This window comes from Cyclopterus lumpus, chromosome 11 (genome assembly GCF_009769545.1).
Source record: "Cyclopterus lumpus isolate fCycLum1 chromosome 11, fCycLum1.pri, whole genome shotgun sequence".
NCBI classification, from domain to species: Eukaryota; Metazoa; Chordata; class Actinopteri; order Perciformes; family Cyclopteridae; genus Cyclopterus; species Cyclopterus lumpus.
Window position 1 is genome coordinate 15,636,224 of NC_046976.1, and position 26,789 is coordinate 15,663,012.

General features: G+C 43.6%; 1 protein-coding gene across 3 annotated transcripts in view; it reads right to left on the bottom strand.

The window, feature by feature from the left end:
• The window catches only part of ptprua (protein tyrosine phosphatase receptor type Ua), a 151,916-nt gene that overhangs the window by 37,625 nt on the left and 87,502 nt on the right, over positions 1–26,789 (bottom strand). For all 3 annotated transcript variants that reach the window (XM_034545472.1, XM_034545473.1, XM_034545474.1), the window contains exons 4-12: positions 25,972–26,053; positions 20,577–20,692; positions 17,777–17,948; positions 16,599–16,892; positions 11,412–11,732; positions 9,079–9,188; positions 6,146–6,347; positions 3,636–3,738; positions 1,219–1,498 (exon numbers count right to left, since the gene is read on the bottom strand). In XM_034545472.1, coding sequence (XP_034401363.1) covers positions 1,219–1,498; positions 3,636–3,738; positions 6,146–6,347; positions 9,079–9,188; positions 11,412–11,732; positions 16,599–16,892; positions 17,777–17,948; positions 20,577–20,692; positions 25,972–26,053 — 1,680 coding nt within the window. The remainder of the gene's footprint in view (positions 1–1,218; positions 1,499–3,635; positions 3,739–6,145; positions 6,348–9,078; positions 9,189–11,411; positions 11,733–16,598; positions 16,893–17,776; positions 17,949–20,576; positions 20,693–25,971; positions 26,054–26,789) is intronic.

Below are 26,789 nucleotides of genomic sequence, written 5' to 3' on the forward strand. Positions count from 1 at the left end.
CAGTGAGTAAAAACTGGGATGAGTGACAGTTATTCCCAGATGATAAGTAATGATAAAAAATGAAATATTACATGATGGTATTGTCCTTTTTAGAGCAACAGATAGCCGTCATCTAGATAGTGACTCCTTCAGACTTGATAGGGAGAAGGCATACGTGGAAAAGTGTGCGTTGAATCCCGCTTGTGTGTTTCATAAGAAACTGGCATCTTTCAAGCCCCACTGAAGACACATCTGCTAAAGCAATACTGTTTCAATTCAATGAATGGCGGCCCATAGAAGCCTCGTACATCTAATTTATCCAGGGTAATTGTCAAAATAATATTTTTCTATCTCCCGGAGCGGCCCTTCTCTCCACGAAACGCAACTATATTGGAGATACGATTTATAATATTCAGTTTGGTGCGTCGGCTCAGAGCTGCCGTGTCAACGGCAGCGATTCAAGATGCTCTTACGGGAGCGTCACCACACACACACACACACACACACACACACACACACACACACACAGCGGTCTATGAATGGGTGAAGCGCGTTGCTGGGGTCAGACCACCAGGGGGACATTTCAGTCAGAGCGTCGGCCCTGATGTGGACCAGAGGCCCGAAACCGGATGCATCGATATCCAGATGAGCCGCTGCAGCCAGGCAGGCTGCACATAAGCTCCATATGGGCCTAATGATTTAAACAGCATTTACTTTCACCGCTTCTGTGCACACACTGGCCGGCGGCGTTGTTATTCATGCTTCAGTCACTTTTCCAATTGCTCGAGAAGTTCCTCCTCAGGTTGTTTTAAAGCCTGGGAGGCGGTGTTTGATTCTCCCCGCAGGGAGAAAAGTTTTTAAAGAGCTTGACTATGAGGAAATCTGACAACATGGTCAAAGAAGTGAGCGAGAACATATTGTAATTATCTCCTCAAAGCTGTTAAGATTCATTCACCCAAAATTGCTTGAATGGGGTTTTTTAAGTGGGGTTTTTCGTTGAAAATGTATGAAATATTTACAAGTGCAAGATTTACCGGAACATCAATCAACCCAAAGCCATCCTAAAAATTACATACATCATCATTTTGTAACAAATGAAGCCATCGTCTCTCACGGCGCCTCCAGCACACTGCGTCCTGCCGTCTGACTTCCTCGACACAATTTCTAAAGTTGACATAAAAGTGTGTGCGTCTGAGCTCGGGAAACAAAATCCCCGCCAGGCATCTTAACAGTTCTCACCCCTCGGAAGTTGCTGGTGGCCTGAAAGTAGATGAGGTAGTTCTTGGTGGGATCCAAAGGGCTGTTCCAGTAGCCGTTGTAGGTGTGGTTGTCGCCCACGGTGAAGGGCGTGGCCTCGGGCAGGCTGCTGGGGGCCAGCTCAGCTGTGTAGTAGTGCGGCGTCCCTTTGGCCTGCGCCTCGCTGTGAGAGATCGGTGTGGGGAAACAGTCAACGGTGCCCAGCTCCCGCCGCCTCCTCTGACGGGAGCCATCTTCCTCCACCACCACCACCTGGTAGGCACTGCGGGAAGGAAAGGGTGGAGCTTAGCACTCCAGAACAGTATATAGTAGTCTTGAAGCAAAACAAACTGTTGTATGAATACACAAAACAATCTTGATCGCTTATCATGTGACATTGGAGCGAGTCTGTAAACCGTGATGAATGTTCATAACATTTAGAGTCATTAGTTTATCTCGTCTCCTTTATTGTTTGGCTCACCTGGCGGTTGATGTACGACCTGTGTGATTAAGCAGTGTCACCACATTTCCAGATCTCAGAAATTAACTTGGTAAGTACAATATTCAAATTAATGACAGGAATGAAAGCCAAAACTATGAAGTTCCAAGTCACAAAAATGTCACCTTTTAAATAGTGATTCAACACTTGTAATGGTGCCCATTCTTCTGAGAGGGGATAAAAAAAAAAGAGCTATGATTTTTTAATTATGCTTTATATTTATGGGAGCCACGGAAATTATTACTATTTAATTAGAAGCCATTTAAAGTTGAAAGGAAAAACAAACAAACATAATCACAGTTGGTCTCGAGCTTCTATTTGATGCAAAACACCAAAGCTATGACAAAATGGAGAATAACAGTCAAAAAAACAAAATGGATTAATTATTCATGTGAACTAGAATACACTGTATATCCAGCTTTGTGTGTTCTTCGCACATCTGCGAGGGAGTGCAGTGTCAAATTTGGTGCAATTTGGACCGGCGACACACGTTCAATATTTAAAAACGTTGAATAAACACGCCTACGGCGCTCCGTGCAGCAGCGTGGGCGGAGCTTCAGGGCTCTGCAGTTCACTGTTGCTGCTGGATGCTTAATATATATATATATATATAGCGTGATAACGCTATATGCAGTATGTATACGCTGGATAACTTTACAAACAAACTTTTCTTCACTCTTCTGGGACTTGAAATAGGAGGCCGACATCCTGAATCTGAATGTATGCATACTGCTTATTAAACGAACAATGAAGCAGACTGTTCACACTATGGGTTCACTGAAGTGTGCTGAAGTGACGACCCGTAGCGGCATCTCTGAAAAACGATCGCCGCGAATTTCCAGCCAACAGGGTTTAAAACTTTGTGAAGTGAAAAATACTAATTTGTGAAAGAAGAGGCATTGTCATCACAACGTCCTTAATATTACTTAGCGTCTGTTCAAGGTGGAGCTTTCAATTTATAATGCGGGATAGTTCAATGAATAATAATTCTCGATATTTTAATTATTATACGTTTCGTGAGTAAAATCTGAATCTGCGATGTATAATTCTCATTCAGGTCAAGAGAGCACTACAGTGTTTTCCTCTGAAGGAGAAGTACAAATTAAGTCGTGTACTTAACAGTTGCATAATTTTTAGGTGCTTATGGGGCCTTTTGAAAGTTATTTTTGGGTACCATAAATAACATAATTCAATATTTAGCAGAGACCACCGACCATGCATTCGAAACGTGCCAAATACATGCAATGCAATTTATTTTTCAACTAAAAGCCCACTAGATCATTTTGTTCATTTCGTTATGTTCCGTCGTACGTGCCACCATGAAACCAAACATTATAGATTACAACATCAAAATGCAAAATATATTGAAAAAGATGCAATACAGTTCTGCCCATCTTCAATGGTGTGCCACGCAACATGCATTTCCGTTTGCATCGTTTTGCTTGACGAAGATAAATTCAGTCTGTGACAAACGGATTTGAGTTCCCTTTTCAGCTTTTTCCTCAAAGCCCAGCGCCTCCATCTTTTTCCAGCACGATTCCCTCATTATAGTGACACAGCTGTCGACGGGTCAACGCGGGGTAGGGTTTGGCATGTGGTGTCATTCCAAAACTGTCTGACGTGGTGAGTCAGAGAGAGCGATATTTATATTCTTTCTTTTTTTGGGGGGGTGGGGGCGGATGTTTCAATACAAGCTCAAGCTGCACAAAGAGAGCCGGCTCAGCCTGGTAATCAATCTGAAAGCTTTCAAACTTCTTCTCGGGGTTCGTCATACATTAAAATGACCGTCTGCTTTGCCACGAGAGAACTATTTTCTGGTGCCAAAAGAAAGCTCGTTTGGACTTGAAGGTATAAATACCACAGTGTGGAGAGGCGCTGAATGGATGCTGGCGTGGGAGTGAACACAGTGCATTACTTGTACCTGACTGGAGCACCTCTCGCCAGCGCAGGGCGCAGCAGCACCGTGATGGTGCTCTCCGACTCACTCAGCGGAGAGGGGATGTCTTCATAGTCAAACACCGGGGCTGCGGGAAAAAAGAAAGAAATAAAAGTACCGGTAGTTGGGAGTCCACGTAGAAGAGTACAAAATAGTTCAAATACTGTGGGAGAAAAAACGGAACCATTTCATGTTTGCATTCCCCGAGAAAAAGATCAAATACGTCTTGTTCGGATCGAAGAGATTTAAGCTTAAAGACAAGTAGGCGCTCTTCTTCTTGGGATGTTTCAGTGAGCCTTCCTCCACGACATGCATTATGGTGCGCTATCGTTATTCATCATCCGCACACGTCCCCTGCGTACTGTAGCGCGTGGAGGCCTCCCACACACCGCCATTGACTTATGATGACTAGAAACAGCAGCCGGCTACAGAGAAAACAAGAGGCCCTTATAATATAATTAGGACGGATCTCAAAGCTGCACAACCTCAGCAAAGCTCTGGGGACAATGAGGTTGAGTGTTCCCGTCTCTGTTTACTACGGGGAGTGAATTAACTGGAGTATGCAGTGAAGCAAATGGCTATCCTGGTACAACAGATAAGCAAAAGCAAAAAACAGAGAAAAGGCTTCAGAATGCAATTGGAAATGTTTCTGCTACCGAGGCTTGTTGTAGATAAAAGGCTGCTTATGTAAACCCGTCATCGGGAAAACACACACACACACACACACTGAACAGCCGAGGTCTGCATTATACATGGCGGCGTCGGGGAGCGTTTGAGCCGGGCGCATGTTTCGGTGGTTGAATCCAGCATGAATTATGAAAAAGACCAACATTACACCTTTTCTTCCATGTTTGCCTCGAGTGGCGCAGGAGCCAGCCTCCCACCGCCAGGAGAGAGAGCTTGTGAGACTGTTGGATTGTACACCTTGACAGCCGCGAGCCCACACAGGCCACCTCCTCAACGAGATGGAGCGGGTCCAGGAAATAAGGAGGGACTGATAACAGGCACCATTGTTTACAGCGTCGGGACAAAAATCAAGGATTTAGGATTTAATCTTACTTGTAAAATTCCAGGTGTCTAGATCCATTCTTTAAATACTCTTTATCACATTTGTTTTTTTATTCGCTTGATTAACCTTATTCCTAGTTGGAGGCTGAGTGTGAAGCTCCAGGAGGCTACATTACTAAAATAGCTGCACAGGTTGGAAGGCAGCATCGGAAATAAAACGTTAAAAAAGTGCACGATTTAATGAGCAAACTGGCTGTGGACGTAGTTCGGTGCACGGCTGCAGTCGCGGTCGACTACACGATGCCATGATGTGCTGTGAACATTAGCCGAGACGGCAATCGTTAAGCCCCACGGGATTTGAACCTGCCGTGATAGACGACAGTGCTACCAACACAGAGCGGGGGGGGGGGGGGGGGGGGGGGGGGGGGGGCGTTCAGGACGACGAATCAATCGTCTGCACGGATACAACCCCTGCACGCAGATTGCGTTACAGCCATTAGAATCGAATGCGTCGGCCAAAATCACAACAAACAAAAGCACAGACACAGCTGGAGCTTTCACAGCGAAGGATGTCAGACTATTTTAGCCTTTGAAACACAAAAGTCAAAATCCACATGGCTTTTGGAGATTTTTGACAGACTGGTATGAACACAAGTTGATTTAAGCTTTACAAAAAAAGGCTCTGAATAGCATCGACTCAGGTTGCAACATGTCCGTGTTGGAGCTCGTGGTTTGTAATGATGCATAAGGAAATAGGAGAAAGTGATGCCAGCTGACCTGTTTGGAAAGTCTATTTTTTTTTGGGGGTGGATTTCAGGGGAAATCCAAATCATCCACACACTCGACTTAGTAACAGTAATTTTCTTTTGGGAAAACATTTCATCCGAGTAAACAACATTAACGGAACAGCTCACAGATCCACATTTGCAGAAGAGAGTGTTTCACATTCCCCGCAGACACATTTCTTAGACCAATCTCAAGATCCATACCGGCAACCTTTTCACTCCCAAACACAGACACGAAACTCTGAATGGTAAACACAGAACAAAGCTGTTTTCACCCAAACCATTCAAGCACAATGTCTGTCGTTCCCCATCATACAGGTCTGCTGTCATCATCAAACAAAAGCAAAGCAACTCAGAAATCTGTTTGGCAGGGGAAAATGAAGATAATTGGTATAATTTTAAAGTATACGTGTAATTTAATCGGAAGCTCTTCAAAATAGGGGAATTACAAGTCATTACTTAGCCCTTTTTCGCGTTTGGCTGCAAATGCTAAAAACACACTTTTTGTTTGGAAAATTGGTTATTTTTTTCCTCAAAGTGGCACCCTCATGATTACTGAATTCCACATTATCAACGTGGAAGTGCATGGTTTCATTATTGGAGTATTACCGGTCAAGACCCAAATGTCACCTTACTCGACCTAATCAGACTCAGACACACACACACACACACACACACACACACACACACACACACACTCACCGGAGATGTTGGTTGTGATCTCGGTGAGCGCCGTCTGGCCAAAGCCCTTGGCGGTTCGGGCTCGGACCGACACCAGGTAGGTGGTTCCGGGATGCAGGCCGGAGAACATGTGGTAGGTCTCGTTCTTCATCTTGGACACCGTGCGGCGAGGACCCGGCACGTTGATGCCCGGGTCCGACGACTCGATGCTCTGGTAGCTGATCTGGAAACAGGGAGAAGATGACGCTGGGTTTAAAAAACGAAACGAGCGGGCCCTGAGGAAAGTACCCCGGGGCGGACTGCGTGGGCCCCACCGGCTCATAAGTGTCAAAATATTTTCGGTTCATTGCGAAACAAATTAAGACGAGCCGCCACTGCCGAGGTAATTAATGTGAAACACTGATGACCTCATGATGCTACTGGGAGAAAATTGATTTATTGATGAACCAACCGACCGACTGACCTTTGCCATAACTACAGATCTAAAGAAGAAGAAAAAAGACCCATCACAAGCTCTGGAGTCTATGGAAATGAAGAAACTTTCAAAGTAAGATTTTTTTTTTAGCATGTTCAAATTAGTGTTCAAATTAGATCCTAGAAAGTGTTCCCTAATTCAAACCACTGTTAAGTCTGAACAAATCCTACTGCACAAGCCCGTAGACGCTCCGTAATATGCTTCTCACAGCCCACAGCTTATTATTCACACTACCTGAAAAGACTGAATTTAGATGGCATTTTATTTAGATGGCATTTTATTTAAAGGCTCTCTCACAAGAAACGCCTCTCAATTAATCTTAAAATGTCGTCTCACAGCGCAGAGCGAATACATCTTATGCTGCAGTTAGCCTCTGATAATCAGACTCGGGTAGATTCTGTGTGTCATGTCGCCGTTCTGCGGCACTGCCGCCTTGATTTAACATAAATTCCAGGATTAGTTGATGAATTAAAGCGGGGGGGGGGAAACGAGTACTAAAAATGACAAGTATGAATGAAGACCCGTATGATGTTATTGCCTTTTTGTTGCAATTTGATGAACGTGTTTAAGTCTGTAAATCAAGATTCATAAAAACTGAGTAAATCAGCCAGGCTGCTCGTAAAAAAATGGCCTATTCGTCATTCTTGGCTGCGCCTCAGCGCGGCGGTTCACTTCGCAGCGCGACCTTCGAGACGAGAAGTTGCTCGGTTTGAACCCGACTCGGCTGTCCGGGGTTTTTCTTTGTTCTTATTTCTGTCTTTCTGCCGGAAAACCACGAGTGAAGGAGAGCGAATGTGTTTGTCTGTCTATGCTCTGTGATCCCTCACATTTACCCAATGCATGCTGGGATAGGTGATGGATAAATGGATGTATGGTCCAGATAAAATAACAAGTCAGTATCATTTGTTATTGATTGACCTCTATAGGTTTTCACAGGACATGACTTCAATGTTTTGTCTCTATTTTCTCTTCCTCTCCCTCATAGTTTCCTCGGTTGAGGCCTTCATGTGATGTTGACAAAGTCAACCTGAAAGTATGCACGTATATTAGAGTCGGACCGCGGTATCATCCAACTCTAATATACAGACCCATTTTAGAGGCCAATTCTGACCAAAAGGATAAACTTTTTTTTTTTATACAATGTGTGGTCTTGAATCTTTGATTGGACACACAGTATGTGCCTATGGCTTCATCTGGTCAGATTAAAAAAACAATAGAGCCATACCACAAAAAAAAGGCTGGACACGTCCTTTTTCCAAATGTAGTGATGATAACACTAATATTTAGCATTTGTCATTGTTTTTTTTCTAAGGTTTTGCTTAAGTAGACACTCAAATGACAGTCAGTTATTATATAATGGGTCATCAGAGCTACGAAACACTATTTTAACACAAATAAATTGCTGTGCCTATAGAGTTGTGCAGGAATGAGTCCTGAAGTCTGGGGTTGGCCAACAAAATGACCTCATTCCCGCACCACATGTATAAGAATGTGATTCGCTTCCGTAAAGAGATAATTATATACTCTAATATATTGGTAATTGCGGTGCAATTGCATACAAAGTGGAAAGCCTGTTGGCTGTTCACACACAGGCATAAACACAGCAGTCAAGGTGGTAGCGAGCTTACAGTTAGAGAACTTTGAAATAAGGTTACAGTTCATGTCTGCACGGTTGGTCCACTGGCTGTTCTGGGTGAATAAACATGGACTGCACCTAAAATCAAATTTCTGCAAATTATGTGAGGTTCTTTTTTTGTCTGAACTTTAACCTCAAAATATGAAACGATGTGTTGTGGGGGAAATGTTTGTGGTGATTTGTAGTGGCTCAGCTTCACTGACTGGATGACCGGTCAGTAGGAGCAGATGCTCGTACTACAGCTGCTCAGAGCAGTAATATTTGGGGGTTGAGGGCACCTCATCTGTATGCAGAGCAATGTTACGGCACCACTCAATTCCTTGCCGGGTTCCTCGGTTTCCAGGCTTCTTCTGCGTGCGAGTGGAAACTAGTTTCTCTCCCCATCAGGCGGCCATGTGTTAAGCTAGAGTGGGTCTTCACATCTACTTACAGAAAACGCTCCAAAGCCCATACTACAAAGGTCTATGGTTGATATGGGGCCATCAATAATTAATTAGAAACATTTAAAATTGCCCCCTTGTGGAGGCATCTCTTAGGCAAATAAGTAATTAGAGTGGTTGTCCCCCATGTAATTACAGCCTGAAGTCTGTGCCTCAGCTTCATTACCATATGAACATGTACAGTAAATCCCATGAACTGTGAAAAGTGGGTCCTCCACACTCAGGCTCATGTGTGCAACCAAAGTTTGGGCAAGAACCAGAAAAAAAAAAACAAGCCAGGGGGAAATCAAGGAGGGGAAGCAGAGGACACTTTTCCTTGATTTCAGTCGGCATCACACTGAAGGAAGATGAATAAAATAGATGTTGGCATGCATCGTTCCTGACTAACGCGCGTGTGTCCTACCTCGTACTGCGTGATGAGACCGTTGGGCTCTACTGGCTCCTCCCACTTGAGGAAGATCATGTCATCGAGCGGGGTGAAGGTCAAGGACTCTGAAGCGATACCGCCAGGAACTACAGCAGAAGAGGGGGAAGAAAAAATACTAAAACAACGTTCTCTGAAACCAAAACTCCGCTCGGGTCTCAAGTTTATGGACTCCTGCGCAGGAACATTTTTTGACAGAGAAAAGGAAGAAAAAAAAAGGCACATAGCCAAGGAGGGATGGAGGAGGAGGAAAAAGAGGGAATGGGGAGACGGAGCAGACGGGGAGGTGATGAAAGGAGACGGTGGACCGGCTTGCTCTCAGCCCTCAGGATGAATTGAGATTCTGGCTTCTACTGTCTGATAACAGAGCACCGGGTCTTGAGAGCATGACAGTCCATTTTTCTTCCTTAGCACCTCACTGACAGAAAGACGGCAAAGTAATCCAACCTGTGAACTGGCTGAGTACCTCTCTGCATGTTTTTGGCTTAATGAGATGCATTTCTTGAAAGCAGAACCTACTTTTTTGTGCCCGAACGTTTACTAAATTCTGAGAATGAATTATCATTCACAGGGGACTGCTGGCCAGAGAACTCGGTGAAAAGATCCCTCCGGCATTAATGAGAATTAAGAGAGCTCTCACGCTGAGAGAGTAGTCTTAACTAATATGTTACTAAGCCTGATAGGTTTTATGCAGGAAAAGTAAAAGCACACAGTTGCTCATCTGAAGGGATGGATTCCAAAAATAAAAACCCGGCTGCATCTATTTTTGAGTGAGTCGCATTTCCATTTTAAAAATGGAGGAATTGAGGAAGACACAGGATCACTCCGAAGGAGACAGAGGCCTAATTGTTGTTGCAAAGCGGGCCTTTGTTGGTATTTTAATGTCCTGATCCTGGGGACAAATTTGCTTTGCGCTACTTTACATACATACATGCAAGACAAACTAATTGTCTATTGCTTGAACATCAGTGTATGTTTTAATTCCAATGCTGTCAATTTGTATTCCTGAAGCAGGAAGTGGAGAGGTCTCGCCGTCTGTGTGTTTCGATGTGACTGAATAATGCAATGCTCCCCTCCTTCAATATCAAGCTCTATTCTTTGACCTGTCTTGTTTGCCTCTGAAGCTGAAGCTGTGGTAGGCGAAGCACGCCGTGAGAAAACCCGGCGCTCTCCCCGAAGCCTTCACAGTCTTGCTTCCTCGAAGCAGCAGAGAGCCGGCATAAGCAAACTGCCTCGCCAGTGTTTGATTGTTGAGCCCGTGTGAAACAGGCAGGAGGAGCTGTCACTGGCTGCGGCTCAATTACTGCAGATGTGAGGGTGATGGCGGCTCTCCTTGTGAGAGGGGGATTGGGCATTGTCAAACTGTCAGACTGGCATTCAGTGGCTCAAAAGAAAAACATCCCATTGGGGCTGACATTGAAAATATCAAGAGGGGAACAATCACAGCTTTTTTTTTTTTGGAAACGTGTTTTTAACATGTCACTTTCCTAACCAGCCAAATCTAATGAGTAAAAAAATTATAATACCAAGCTACATTCTGTATGTCGTTAAATTTATAAATTAATCCCCCCCCCCCCGATACGGTAATGTGTCGGTGTACATAATTGAGTTGTGTTTTCTTGGATCCTCCGCCACTTATTATTTTTCAAGTGTTGCTGTAAAATTGAAAGAAAAAACAATATTCAATTTTTAAGCCAATGCTAAAATACATTTTGATGAAAAAAATGCTGCCAATTTCCTATCATAGCCGTCCTTCCCACTCACTCTCTCCACCGGGTCAAGGATCTTTCTGAGTGGCATTCAATTACATTGAAAAGTCTTGCTTGTTCCACATTACAATACGGGTTTGACCTTCTGTACTTCCACTCTCTGGGAATTTGCATTAGAATGTGCCTAATCTGCTGATGTACACAGGAAAATATTAATACAAAGATAAGCAGAATCATTTTACCATGTTGCTACCGGCCACAGCTCGAGCTGATTAATGTTCCACTGGTTTCCATTTAAAAGGCTGATCTTCCATTTAGCTATGCTGATCCAGCTTATTTTGTGAGTCAATATTTGTCTTTTTTTTTTTCTTCTTCCCGCTGGTAAAAGCATGGATTTGTGGAAGCAATGTACAATAGTTATCTCAGCAAGCAAAGAAAGCTAGAAATTCAAGAAGTTCTGCAGCCAGAGCTGAGAAACTATGACAATAAAGAGCTTCAGTGCATACACAAAAGCATCCTTGCAACAACCCAAAAAAAAAACCTTTGCATCTTTTGTCCCGTCTACTGCTGCTCACTGGGTGAAAATAGGAACCGCCCACTCACTGTCTTCCTCAGTCTGGAAGGTGACCTCTCTGCTCTCCTTCTTGCCTTCGGGGTTGGCCAGGGCCAGCCGGACGTGGACGGCGCGGAAGGGCGGCAGGTCTCTCAGGGTGAAGCGAGAGGTGTTACGGTCCACGGACAGGCACTCTCGGACGGTTGCGTTGTTGCTGCCGCTGCCCCCTGTCGGCATGGAGTAGCGGTAGCACAGGGACAAGGAGTAGGTGTGACAGCGGGTGAGGTTGTAGCCCAGCGGCTCCCACTGAAGGGTCAGCTGCCGGGGCTGGATCTCTGCAGCCGTGAGACCCCGCAAGGCCCGCATGGGCTCTGAGAGGGACAGGAAGCAGAAACCATGTCAATAAAGTGCAACCGTATTTACCAGCTTCTGCAAAGAGCACACAAACTCATGTCAAACACTGTGAAGAAGAAGAAGTTCACTGGCAACATTTTGTTTCTCGGTAAAAACAAACCCAGACTACTTTTGGACGTATCGGGTCGATATAAAAAGTTTGAAAAAATGCTATTTTTCTTCGGATCAACACATTTCAGATGTGCTGATGTGTACTGCTCATTTCTCTTTTATGCTCAGATGGTTTTTATTTAACGGTATACATTATGAAAAGACAAGATAATCCTTTATTAGTCCCGCAGTGAGGACATTTACAAAAAAAAGAGTATAAGCCATATTAAAAGAAAATTAAATGCCACACAATTTCAGTCAGAAGTTGAGCAACGGAGTAGGGGGGGGGCGACTTTACAAACTTACACTACGAGGTTACAGAAGGGTGAGTCAATAGAAACGCATGAAGCCGGCTGAGAAAGTAGCACACAACAACACAATTCTAGATTTCCGTCTCCACGGATATGAAGGAGGTTCGGTTGGAGACCAGCGCAGAAAATTCTTTGCGAAGCCTAATTACTACTGTCATGTGTGACAGCTGTGATTGCGGTCGTTCGTGTCCCTGTCATGCAAATTGTACAGTTTCAAGCACACGGGGAAGGGGGGGCCTGAAGTCTGGCCTGGATCTTCAAGTGTGCTGCGAAGACCTCCGATAATCCGGGAGGAGGGCAGTGCCTTCAGTGTGGCACAGGCTGGCGGTGCCGAGCTGCAGATGGCTGGAGGCCAGGAATGGGTGGGGGGGTCGGGGTCTGCTGCTTCACTAAACATAGATCAGAAACTGCCGCGAATATATATATATAAATGAAGCAATGTCACGGAGGAGACATTAGTTCTGAGGGGACAGAGACGGAGGCGAGAACGTCCTTGCTGATGTGAAAGACGTCTGCTCTTTCCCTGAAAGGGTGAAACAAGAGTTTGGCTGATTTGTGTCTCTGCAGCCCATCCTTGGCTCGTGCTAAAGCGTTTACCAGGAAATAGTATCAAATCAATCAATCACACAATAACAATGTACATTTTGAAAAATGGTATCATATCCGTCATGTCGAAGTGGCGTAGAGAAAAAACTGGCTTGATGTCAGATTTTTTTTTTCTTCTTCTTTTTAAAAATATCAGGCCCTGTAGACATTATAATGCTGCTTTACCCAGGTCGGCCACCAGGGACCCAGTGACTGAACATTCACTTTCTGCTCAAGACACCATTACTCATCATTACAGCGGCACCGCAGCAAGCTTCTGTGCTGCCCTCTTCACCAGCCGGTCCACCAGCAGTCCTACCCCAAACTGACATTCAGCTTGATTGGCGCCTAATCGGACGGATTAGCCAGAGGCGGAGGGGGTGCAGGCGGGAGAAGAGACGAGCAGGGGGGAGGGGGGGGAGAAAGATGAATGAGGGACCGTCCCTATGGGTCTGCACATTTCATCTCGTGCTCCTCATCTCTAACAGCTGCCCCAGTGAAATGCCACAGAGGCCTGTCCCCCCCTGCCAGGAGCTATGTTGGAATTATGATGGACTATCAGTGCACACCCGGATACTTCCCATGGGAACCACATGGGGTTTGGACTACTGACATGCATATTGTGAATGAGTTTCTACAGGAATCACTTTCTTGGAATTTACCTCTAAATCACTTTTCATATGCCGTAGCTTCACGGAAGTTTAATACACTTAACAAATGGAATACAACTTGCAATAGATGTATGTGCCTGTTGCTATAGGTGTTTGTTGTGGACTGTTTGCATGCCATTAACAGCAACAAGCAGTACAGAATATTTGGCCTTTTAAAATGTAGGAGTCAACATGCATTGAGGAGAGAGGCACGCCTTGCACACACTCTAAACTGCGTCTCCAGCCGGCTCTGCCTGTTTGATAAATAAAGCACTCGTGTTTGAGGCAGAATGAGTCAAATCTGCACTGAAGCCGCAGTAAAAAGGGTCCTTTGTGATTTGTGTGTCTGTTGTCTCGACACAATTAAGCGTTTGCGAGGGGAGAACGCCACACACTCTTGGAGGGTGCATCCTCGTCGGCATTAATGGCATTGCACTTGGTTGTTTACATGAAAAGAGGTGGACAGTCGAAGCATATTGACGCATTGAGATGAATGAACTTAAAGAAAAACTGATTAATTAAGAAATGAATCACTTTCTGACCTCACCCCTTTCAATTTGAACAATTATTTTCCGACATATGAACATATATGAGAGAACATGATTTGAATAACCAGTCACAAAGAAGCATACTGTCTAGTTCCAGAGGAGATGAGCAAAGCATCATTGGTCCTTGACCAGTGTCTTCAAAGTAATAATAAGATTTTCATAGCTTGAGTGTTGTTCACGTGACTTCCTCATCATGTCATTTTACTTTCATTTTCTGTTTTTCAGTCGTGTGACATTAAAAACAAGTGGGACATCCAAACTCATATCCAAGCACAGCATGAACACTGTGGTCACAGGATGAAATCGTCAGAAGTAAAGAAGTGTCGACTGCATGACATATTTCAAAGTAAAAATAAAAACTGGAGTATATATATCTCTTTGCAAATTCAAATACAAAAAAAAAATGTAATAAATCCCAAAGTATTAAGCTTTCTACCAGTGATACAACTCTTTTTTTTTTTTTAACATACTGATATGTTAATTTTTAAAGAAGCACAAGCCCGCATCATCCGTTCAGCATGTGAACTGCGGCACCCTCAACAATGGCCCATGGGGATTGCGATCCTCTGCACCCGTATGCATGAAATATCACATTCAAACTAGGAGTCACTGTGCTAAAAGAAATGTCTCTTTGTGGCACATTAGGAAGACAAATTCACCCAGAGTGTTGTGTGTCACAGGGCCTTTGCTGTCTGCTGCCCCCCCCCCCCCCCCCCTCTGGGATAAAGCTTTGCATCTGAGCAGTGGAAGTTGACAGTAGGTGGGCGAGAGGAAGACGCTGACGAGAGCGGATCAAAGAGTGTGGCAGGTGACAGGGGTGTCACGCCGTCTCCTTGAGTGCGTCTCTTCCACCGTGACTCAAACCCAGATGAGAGGTGGCCGAACGGGAGCCTGTCCTCTGCCTGCATGACACGAGAGCCTCGGCGCTAAACGCTCAGACCAGCCATTAACCCCGAGGGCCTTCAGATATAAATCTTCACACACGTCTGTTGTTGTTGTTTAGTTTTTTTTCATGCAACCCAAACAGATCCTTGTCGCGCATGTAAATTATAGTAGAAAACAACAAACGCACCTTTTGTTCTCAGTGGGGCTCCCGGCAAAACTACAAGTTGTTAAGCGATGCGTCAAAATAGGTTGATGGCGCTCCCGGCTGCCGCTCAGAACTCGGGTGGATGCGAGAGCATCCGAGGCAGGAACCGACTCTGAAAACAGCGTTTCGCTGCAGCAGCAACCAAATGGTCTCCCGTCTGTTGTTCTGTAGTGTTGCTTTGAGTCCTCGGTTTGCAATTGCACTTTTCATTTAGGGCTGTTACATAATTAGCACCTAGGCCCATCACTTGATTCGTCAGTCGACTATTAAAAGATTCTCGGTACACTATTCAGAGCATTAATATAGCATCGCACAACTATTTGCTATGTGAAGATGTGGTAGCTTGATGTCTGCCTGTGTGTGTGTTGTAATCCAAGTTTCTCTTTTAGTGCATGGGAGCGTGACCCACTGACTAGCTGCATGTATGCTCTGCACTGCGCTCAATGACCCCCCCCCCCCCCCCCCCCCCCCCCCCCCCCACACCAACTTAGACAATGTTAGCTCTGTCAGCACTGTTAGCCATGTGGGGCTCTAGATAAGCTCTGTATTTGGTATTTACTTCAATAAACAACCAATCATGTTGTCAATGATGTTGTGCAGGACGTACACTAGTGTACAACAACACAAAAGCCCTCTAGTCCAAACCAAGAAAGCAATATGTATTACTCCTTTAAACCTGGACAAAGGCAGCGCAAAAGCAGATCCGTTTCTTCTTCTATTCTTAATTCTCCAAATTAAAGCCCTAAACATACACGCGTAAATGTTTACTGGTAGCAAATTCACTAAGAGCATTTGGCTAAAAGGAAACGCAATAAAATAGCTTACAGCTTAGGTTGTGCAGCAATTTGGCTCAGTCGGACTGCCAGAAGCTGCTCTGGGTCAATAGGATCCCGGTAGTCGGTCCTCGGCCTTCGCAAATCTATTCAGACCTTTAATTGAAAAAGTGCTGCTATGGTAACACATTTGGTATTGACAGTTTATTCGTCTTGCCCCCCGGTGCCGAGAGGCCTTTACGAGACAAAGAGTGCTGCATGTAGCATCCGTGTGAATCTGTAGCTGACCTTAACATCTTCAAATTGATCATCAATAAACGTTGCACCGATGTCACTTTATACTTTAGTTACACTGTACACACTTTCATTTTCATTTCCTTTATTATTTAATTTTCGTAAATGTAATTGCCCTGCTATTTTATTTTATTGTATATTTGTAAAAAATGTTTTGCTGCTGCTTCAAGAAACAGCCGATGGGAATGTCGTTTGTTTTGCAGGTATCATGTCGTAGAGACAAAAATATTGAACTACTAAAGTTTGAACTACAGGATTAGATGATACTTATTGGCAATCCATCCAAAAATGCATTCATCCATCCATAGAGCCATGCGGCTTGCAAAGATGTATTCAAGGCGCAAAATGCAGAAAGCTAATAATGTTTCCTTTTCTTATTTCTAGCCTGGAATAAACATGATCAAGTTTTGGCACTGCAGCCCCCCCCCCCCGCCAAATGTTTTCACATGAACTGTCATTAGCCGATGCTTGATCCGACTCACCTGCACACTTTGTCCTGCTGGTCAGAGGGGGTCCAGGTGCTCCCGTTCCCCCCTCCCCAGGCCGGGTGAGCAGGACGCTGATGCGGTACTCTGTGTCGGGCTCCAGATGCCAAATCTTATAGGTGAGGGAGCCCACACCGTGAGTCTCCGTCCACGTGGACTGGCTGGCCCGGTACTGGATCTCCCGTCGAATGACCGGTCCGTCCCCCACGATGGAGTTGGTGTTGAGCTGGATGATCAGATATGTGGGGCCCGCCCGCAGGAGCTGAGGGGGAGCAATCGGTGTGGGGGGCACTGCAAAAAAGGAATGTCTCGTCATTATTCTGTACATCTAATAAACGACTCAATATATATATTTCTATTAGACTGAAGTTTTGGGTATTTTCTATGACTGATATTACTTAGAGAACAGAAGCACATAGATAAAAATCCGCTCTTAAAAACACTGATGAAAAGCAGTCAAACGTTGGTATTTTCTACAGAAAAGAGCCAAGTCATGCCAGCAAAGGAGAAGTCCAGGGTTTCTGTCATTGATTTTTCTCTTTTTTTTGTTTTATAGTTTCAATAACATTATTTCTGCTCTGTTAGAGCATTCAGTCATAAAAATCCTTAAATCACATTAAGTATGAGAGAAAGAGAGAGAGAGAGAAAGCAAGAGAGCGAGAGACTCCTGAATGCTGTAATTTCTTAATTTTCATTCTAATGATGCAGAATAAGAGCTTATTTGCATCAATAATTGCATACCTAATTACGTCCTCTCTGCACATAAAAAACTGCCTTGATGGATAATTTGACCCTTATCAACTCGACGAACATCAAATTAATTCATATCGTGATGTAATATGTGAGCAAAGAGAGTTGACTGATACACTACACGGTGACTCACTACACCGAGTATGTTACGGCATTATTTATGAGTCTTTGAAACAACAAACGTCGTCAGTGGTTTACTTCAGGGAGTAGTTTAGTGTTTTTGAAAGATGATTGATAGTTTACGGATTACAATATATTATCATTATATGACAGTCATTAATCCCATTAACACTTGTTGCATTTTGTCGTGTCGGTCAGTGTGAAAGAGTCTCACCTGTGTGTTTAGTGAATAACTAACCTTCCACTAAGAACTCTTTTCCCAACACGGGTTTAACCCGTCACCTTTTTCGCTAAACCCAGCTCACCTCTGACGATGAGTTCTCCAAAGTTGGAGACGGCGGCGCCCCGGGGCGACAGGGTGATGCAGCGGTAGAGGTCCTGCTCCCCCCGCTGTGCCTCGACGTGGAAGGACGCCATCAGCCGCTTATGGCTCGACCTGGACAGCAGGGACGTGTCCAGCACCACGCTGTTCCTCCGCTGACAGGCCGAGACGCAGACAGAGAAAGCAGCGATGAGCAAGCCGACCGCACATGTTTACCCAACGTCTACTCAAAGTGATTAAAAAAGGGTCAGCGGGCTGAGACAAAGACAGAGGAGGGATGGAATTAGCTACGAGCGAGGGCAGGATAATAAATGCTTTGATAGATGTCAGCGGTAACAATGGTGTCTGCGCTGGCGAGGACGCTGACACGGGCCTGCCGGGTTGGCGTTCCCAGCAGGGGGGGCTTGAGCTAAAGTGTCAGCGCTTAGCGCTTCGGGGGACGCTGGCAATCGGCTCAACCAGCGGAACGCAATGAGCCGCTCCAGGTGCGGGCGACAATATATATATATATATATATATATATATATATATATATGCAGCTCCCTCGCAGAATAAGCAGATTATTATGTAAACTGTCGCCTGCTTTTTGCTTCCGTTTCAAGTAAGTGGGTTTAACATCTGCATGTTTTAATTGGTTTAGGAGGATAGGAGGGGGGGGGGATGTACAGTGGCTGGGCGCGACTGCCGAAAGCTACAGATTAGAACTCGTTTTAACTTTGCTATCAATATAATGTGTCTCATTCATTTCATTATTTTTATGTTTGCTACTTTTCAGTTTGAAGTGACCTTTCAGAGTACGGCAGTATTCACACCAGTTGCCCGAAGAACAAAAAAAAAAAACTATCCAACATTCGAATCCACCTGCAGGCTTTTAATTAGGCCGGTCTGCAGCCGGTCTGCAGCCGGTCTGCAGCCGCTCCTTGCGAAAGACTTTGGCTTTACACAGCAACCGGGCCAGAGGACAGCCGAGGAAATATAAGGGCTAATTGTTTAAGACGCATTATGCTAACTATGTGTTTGGACTCCCTTTAATAGGGAAACAGAGCGGAGGTGAGCAGCTGTACAGGCCGGTCCAGAGAGGACCTCCCCAAAACCAGGAGATCAAAGAGAAAGCAGCAATTAGCAGACTCGGTGCTGATGATCAAACGCACCCCGAACAACAAATGGGGGAACAGGAAGCGGTAATGGATTGTGATAGAGCTCTATTTTTTTTTTGCTGTTGCCAGTTGTTTTTTTTCTTCTGTTAATGAGAAAGGTGGGGAGGAGCTGAAAAGTGTTGACTTACGAAGAGATGTTCACTGAAGCGTACCGTCAAATTACTAAAGACAGGTCTTGTGTTGTTTGTTTGTTTGTGTTTTCTTGTGTGTGTGTGTGTGTGTGTGTGTGTGTGTGTGTGTGTGCGTAGTTCAGTCAACAAAGTCGCAAACTCTGAAACTGATACCAAAAAAAATTGTCAAATGCCGATGATCTTCAAAGGCTTCAGCTCAGATGAGAGAGGGGTGTGTGAAATGAAATCGGGTGGAAACACGAGGGATGGATCACCAAGTATGCAGAGATCTCATTTGCAAAGCGCCTTCTCCCCGCTGCCACCATTTCAAAAGCACTTAGATGTGCAGGCTTCAAGGCCCGAGGAGAAGAGTGGAGGCATTCAGGGATGGATTTTTTTGAAGACTAATATTAGCTCATATTGAAAACTAGGAGAATTGAAACTTATCTTCAGTTTGCGCATGAGAGAAATTACTTTTGGGGCTTTTTGGTAAACTAAATGCCGCCACAATCAGAAAAGCTACAAAAGCAACAAAAGCAGAGTTATTTAATACTTAATAATCACCGCGAACCCCGGATCATCCCTTTAACAGCTACCACCAGTGACTTTTATTCATACAGATTCAGATTTTTAAATAAAAGCAGAAATGTGAGGAGCAAAAGGTGAGCTTTCATGACTTGTAGTACGTTAAATGGTCTAGCTTCACAACAGTGTGCCCTCCACACCCATAATGTAACTCATGTCTTTTCTTTTAGTCTAAACCCTGCACGCTTGGTAAAAAGCCGACAGCTTTCAGACTCAAAACCTTAGTTCAATTCAAATGTTGTTGTGGCCAAGATATGTCACTTCAGAGCTGCAAAAAACTCCCTCGGAGCGTCTAGAAAGGTTTCAATCCAAATGTAACCAATTAATAATAATAATGCATTCTATTTGTGTGGCACTCTTCATTCAAGGATCTCAGAGTGCCACACAAATGAATGCACGTTTCCACCCATCACCGGTGTTTGCATATGAGGAGTTGGTTCATTGGGATAAACAGTTGGTGGGGGCTAATTCTCCAGTTGGGTGGCATCAAAAATCAGTGCAGAAGAAGAGGCCACCGGCAGATGACATCATCAAAAGAGCGCCGACGTCCCCGTGTGTGCTGATAGAAATGTAGAGTTGCTCTCTAGGAGTCCGTCGGCAACGTAACCCTCAGCTTGGCCATCATTTGCTTTTCGGTGCTCAGGTGACGGTAACTAACTAAGAAAAATGGCAATGCAGAATTGAAATGACGACAACACGGCGTAAACGCCACCGTAAAGTCTTTGTCAGCAGGCGTGGACATCGTGTTCATCGCAATACACGGCGGGCCCAGGTGCAGCCAATACAAGTGTCCTTCCTACAATATATAATCCCATTCTAATAACCAGGTGCAGAGATTGTTTGGTTTGACTGTTTCAGCAACGATAGTAAAAACATATTCTTTTTAAAACACACACACACACACACACACATATATATATCTTGTTCTCACCTCCAGGAGGAAGGGCTCAGCCTCCGAAACTTTGCCCGTGGCGACACACTGGAATGAGGCATTCTGCCCGGCGTTCACCTCCACGTCACCCAGCCGAGAGAAATGAGGCACCTTGTCTGTGGACGGAGGACACGAGCGCTGATGAAAGTGGCACATCTGGAGCCGAGCGTCACTGTCTCAATATATTAAACACACGGATGAGAACGGGCATGTATTTTGAGGCTGTGCACTGACTACTGAGGCTGAACCACACGGACACATAGCAGAGTCATGTATTATGAACACAGTATATAACCATAACACCCCCCCCCCAAAAAAAATATTCTGCTGGATATTTAATGTTTAACAAACTTACTTTTAGCGATTTTAAAGTATCAACTGAAGCTGTTTTTGGAGCCACGTAGAATCATCTCACGCCCATTGGCAGACGTTTCCACTTATATAAAGAAAATACAGATCACAAGCCTGCATATGAGATGTCTTGATAATAACTTATCAAGACATTTTTGAAGATTACACCCAGCCAGACAAACGCAGACATGTTGACATTCTCCATTCAGTCGCCTCCGATCACAGAGAGCATCAAATACTCTACTCATTTACACATTTATTAGGATTCTTCTGTATCTAGAATCGGAATTACATTATTATTATTATTTAAAGCCCTATCAAGAACACAAGTATTTCCCTATTCTGTGTTCCTCTGAATTATTACTCAAAATCAAATGTCAATGAAATATGAAACAGCAAGAACTGCGATGCCAACGAAGGCGGATTTAACCAGGTGATGAACTGAACATGCTTATTAGATAAGACATGCATAACGAATGTGTAAATGTCTATGTATTTATCAAATAGCATACCCTGCAGTTACAGCAGTCTCCAGAACACACAACCAGCTTTACATTTCTTTGTAATGTGTGAAACACCACAAAGCCGCGCAGAGCCGCAATAAATCCACATTTAATACAGAGCAACGTGTTTCCTCCAATAAATTTACATTTTGTTTTTCTCACTAAACACACTGTGGTGTGTCCCCCCCCCCCCTCATAAAATATTTACAAATATGATGCTGTGAAATATTTTTTCTACATAGTTTACATGTTGGTTAGCGAACGGTCTTTGTCTTCCCTGCCTTTTGTTGACAAATTGTATATCTATTGGAGCGTTGCCACCGGCAACTGTCAATCAGTCGAAGTAGTCTCGACGAACGAACGAATATACACACACACACACACACACACATATATATCATTTTATATATATTTATATATATATATATATATATATATATATATATATATATATATATATATAATTGTATTTGAGTTGAAAACATTTCACTGCTCATGAGGAAAACCCGTGATACTGATTTGATCAGTCAAAAATGTCTGTGAGAAATTCTGCTATAAAATGTGATATCCCAAAAAAAAAAAATGTTTAAAATCAGATAACAGAGTATTGCCATGACAGTGTTACAGTTAGCAAGCATGCATTGTGCCATCGACCCAAAATTTATTTCACCCATCATTCATCGTATTCTCCTGTGCGTTTCCAACTGTGACTGTGTCAACATGTGTTGGCTTATTGAGGAATGATATGAATCATCAGATGTTTTTTGTTTTTTAGAAGGAACGCTGTCTGTTCATGACATATTTTTAAGTGGCTAATGCCTTACTTGGCCTTATGTCAAGCTCCAAAATCCATTACATTAAAAAGTCTATCTAACATTTATCTATTGAATATTAGCAATTCTATAAGCAAATCTAAACCTCCAACATTTGCGTTAATTAAAAAATTGGCACAAAGTGTATCATCAACAATTCCCTACATCCAAAACAGTTCTCTTACTCTTTGAGACATGAGACAAAGGTTTAACATTTTTTTTGTTTTTAATATCAGAGTTCATAAGGCTTTTGGACCACAGCTGACAGTAATTCATTGTATGTTGTGCTAAATCAAAATAGAACTGAAGTCCTCTATCAAAACTTCCTGTTTCTCAACACAATTAATGTGGTTGTGGCAGAAACAACAAACCACCTTTATTTTAACATGATATGAACAACATGATATCTAGACAAAATGGCTACGATTGGGATAACGGTTGTTGTCCCACAGTCAACGCGGGTGTTTGAGGGTTCAAATCCCAACAAATGACCTCACCTGACGAAACAATTTATTTCTCCCACTAGCGGATAGCCACTTAGCTTCCAAGAATAATGTTCCTGCTTCCTACACAACATGAACACGACGGTCTGGCTGAATTGTTTTTCACCTAAAGACCAAGACTGGCTATATAATACCGAACAATAGACGTCTGGCTTGCTTACCTTTCCACCCTCAGTAATGCAGAAGCAAGTGCTTTCGAAATGTTTTTATCTCGTCTGTTTAAAGCCATGACCTATTTTATAAATTAAACAAGTGCGTCTTACTAAACTTGAGTCATAAAAACCATGTTTTCATGTTGATGCTCATTCTCTGCCGCAAAAACAAAAAAACATTCAAATGCTCTTCTTCAAAGAAACAACACGCTGAACACAGATTGAGGATGAAATAGATTCCCTAATGCGACAGGTGAGAAGCTACAGTAACAAAAGCTCTTGTTTATCTAACAACTATACGGAAGGATCATTTGCTCCCCTTTTTAAAATCACGGAGCCTCAACCTCCCGAGCAGCAACATGAGAACCATGTGAATAAAGTCTGTGTGGTTTCTCTTTATATTAGACACGAACAACAGTGACTGTTTCTACTGGACACCAACGCAAAGGGGCAACATTACATTCTGATGGAGAAGCCGGCGCTATTCACCATCACCCACTTTCATCCTTGGTTGCCACAGCAACCAACAGGAACATCTGGCTGAGGACGGGACGATAGAAATTGCATCTCACATTTGACCTATTGCTCATTTTCTCTTTCCTCTCTGCGGCCCTTTTCATGTCTTTTCTATCCCATCAATAGGCATCGAGAGAGAGAGAGAGAGAGAGAGAGAGAGAGAGAGAGAGAGGGGGGGGGAAACACATTTCCTCAGGTGCATTTCAAACAACACCATTTCCCTGATGTGTGTAAAACCTTGGATGCTTTACAAACTCGAGCAGACTAGAATTAAAGCCGAAGTGAAGACATAAAACTATAGCAAAGTATACACCCTGCCCTGTGGACAATTGCAGCGGTGCCAGTCCAGAGTACTCTGGAGAAAACAAGCATGCATTCTCAAGTCATCTTTTAGACAAGCGTTCGCGGACCCAATTAAAGGAGAAGGCGTTTGAGGATGAGGCAAGTTGCATTAAAAAGTTACTGAGAAAATGTAATTTAAAATCCCCCAAAGCCCTGCAGTGTGGACGTGTGACCTGTCTAGCCTTAATTAATACGGCTAAACGTAAACGTGGGCAAGGTAATGCGATTCTCAGATGCCGTCTGAGATCTTGCTCCTCCGGATTAGTAATGCCGCCTTGTGCGCTCGATGCCGGAGAGATCCCTCCCGACTGGAGTGCGTGTTTGGAATGAAGACGCGGACTCCAGATAGAAAGCAACACAAATGTTGAATGAGTGGGAATTCAAACTGAACGGCGGTTGCCTTTGACTCAAATCTTTTCCTGAGGGGGGGAGGGGGGGGAATACCATTATTCTCGGCGCCTGTGGGGAAATGAATGCCGGCTCGCTAATGTTTGCTTACATCTTTGTGCGATGGTGTGTGTTTTTTAAAGGGTCGTTACGGGCGACTGCTCCTGCGGCTTCACCAGATAGCACGGGAAAAAAAGTGTAGCGATTGCACACTTATGGCTTTTTTTCTGTACTCGGCTTTTCGTTTTCGCGTACGAGTAGATGAGTGTGAATATCGGTTGTGCTCTACGTTACATGTATTTATGACTGGCCCCTAATTTGAGCTAAAAGGGGATGTGGCGCCACCGTCTGCAGCCGGGCTGAACCCAGCGCCACACTCGGCCTCCGCAGCATAACAAAAAGGGCCCTGGCAACGCTACCAACCTCAAAAACAATTAAAATTACCATGGAAACGCATTCCAGGCTCCTTTGGAGGACCGAGTTAGAGGGCGAGGTGCCAAACTTTGAGATGAGCTTGAGTAAGCAAAATATATGAATAAGATTTGCGATGTTTTTTTGAGAAAATGCCATTCCAGTTCATCTGCTGGTTTCCCCAGTGAGGGTTCAGTGATTTATATTGTGCCTGATTTTTTAGAAGACCTAGAAAAAAGGATATCTGAATTTCATGAGCTAATGAATACCCAACATTATCATTCATTAACATTTTCCACCGACGATTATGCGGCTGCAAAACAATATTACTGTTCTCACAGAAGGCCAGTGTAGATCTAAGCAAGATTTGATGTTAAGTAATAGCATGTTTCTGAACAACAATACCGGTAATGTTAGATATAAGCTTCAATAAGTTCATGAGGGCAATGTTTAAATGTGCATGAATTGTTTTGGGCCACATTAGGGAAGCAGAAGAAGATATAAAATTTTAAAAAGCACACTCTCTTCACCTCTGCCTCGTTGGTTAAATTGAAATCAACCAACATGATGCAATAAAAACCTCACTGGGCAAAAATGGATTTCAACAGAGAAATATTACGTCAACTAATAGTAATTGTGACAAAAACAATGATCTAAATGGCATATGTGCGTCTAAAACCTTGCATTATACCTAATTCTGGTTAATTGCATTCCATCAAAAATAAGTGTAGAACTGACTTCAATAGAGCAACATGTCAAACACTGCATTATATCACAATTATTTTTTGAACTCTCGAATGAGTCAATCTGTTATTTAATAAAATGTTCATTTGAATCATATTATGTTCTGTTGTGGCACCATGCGATGTCTTTTTCAAAGTCAGCATGGTTCAGTGCAGCTTTAATGGGGAGTACTTCCAGGAAGACCAATTACATCAGATTTAGCACAGCGGTGAAGTCTGTTTTAAACATCTACATAGAGCCTGTGTACTAAAGGACTAAGGTGGGCGGTGGGGGGTATAATGGTAATCAGAACAGAACATAATGTAACACTACCGGCGCCCATACAGCTCCAACCCCTTGATATTCCAGCGATGACAAAGACAAGAAAAAAACTCCCAGAGAGGATCAAAGTACAACCACTAACTGGCCTGCAACATCACATTAGCTCTAAAAGCACCCGTCTGTGAGCACAGCGATCAGAGGGAAAGGCCAGCCATTCTGCCCCGGACAAAAGAGAAGGCCTCCTGCAGCGTTATTGTGACTGTGACACTCGGACAGGTAATGTGCATCAGTTGCCATCCCCCCTTCAATCACCTCTCCTGGAAACTGCTCCTGAAGTGCCCTGGCCCGGGCTTTTTCGTGGCCCTCTAAAAGGTCAGCAGGTATGCTACGAGCGGGGCGGAACGGGTACTTACAACAAGGGTAATTGAGCAGCACAATGTCGTCCAAGGCGATGTAGCCCTGTCGCTCCTCGGAAATGGACGCTTCAAAGATGACCTGTGGAGACAAGGGGTACATTAAATGACTGTAGACCATTACATCTTGAGGGGCAGGTTGACTGGTAATAAAAGGAAATAAGGGAGAGGTCCAAAGGCCTGTCAAAAACTGTACATTTAAAATAAAGTTCCATCGTAAAACTTGCTTTTGCCATTTGAATGGTAATCTGGAGAGTTTATAGTATTTCTGGTCCAGTTTTTATTATGTGGTTTGTTATACTAATAACAGCAACAATATAATGTATTTGCCAAAACCTCCTCAGGATAAAAAAACAAGACATCTTTAAAGCCACTATTCTTTAATACAAAGATATGGGTCAAACAGGGAAAAACCATCAGAAGAGTCACAGATGCCATCGAGTGAAGGTAGATCATATTAGCAGGAGTCTAAATTTGCATATTACATTGCATTTGTATAGGTACTCAAGGCCATTTAAAAAACATACCCTCAGTTGGTGACTATTTATCATACACTTTGATGATTTACTATCACAGCCCAGACATTTTCTACGGCATTAGGTTGAGTGGTAGGCTCATAATTTCAATTACAATCAATGTTTTCTCTTAGGCTGGTGGACAAGACAATAAACTATATATATATATATATATATATATATATATATATATATATATATATATATATATATATATACACATAAATAAATAAAAGAGCAAGTGTGTTACGAGCTCATTCTCAGCATTTTTTGTGCTTTATTTTGTTGACCTGCAGTGTTTGA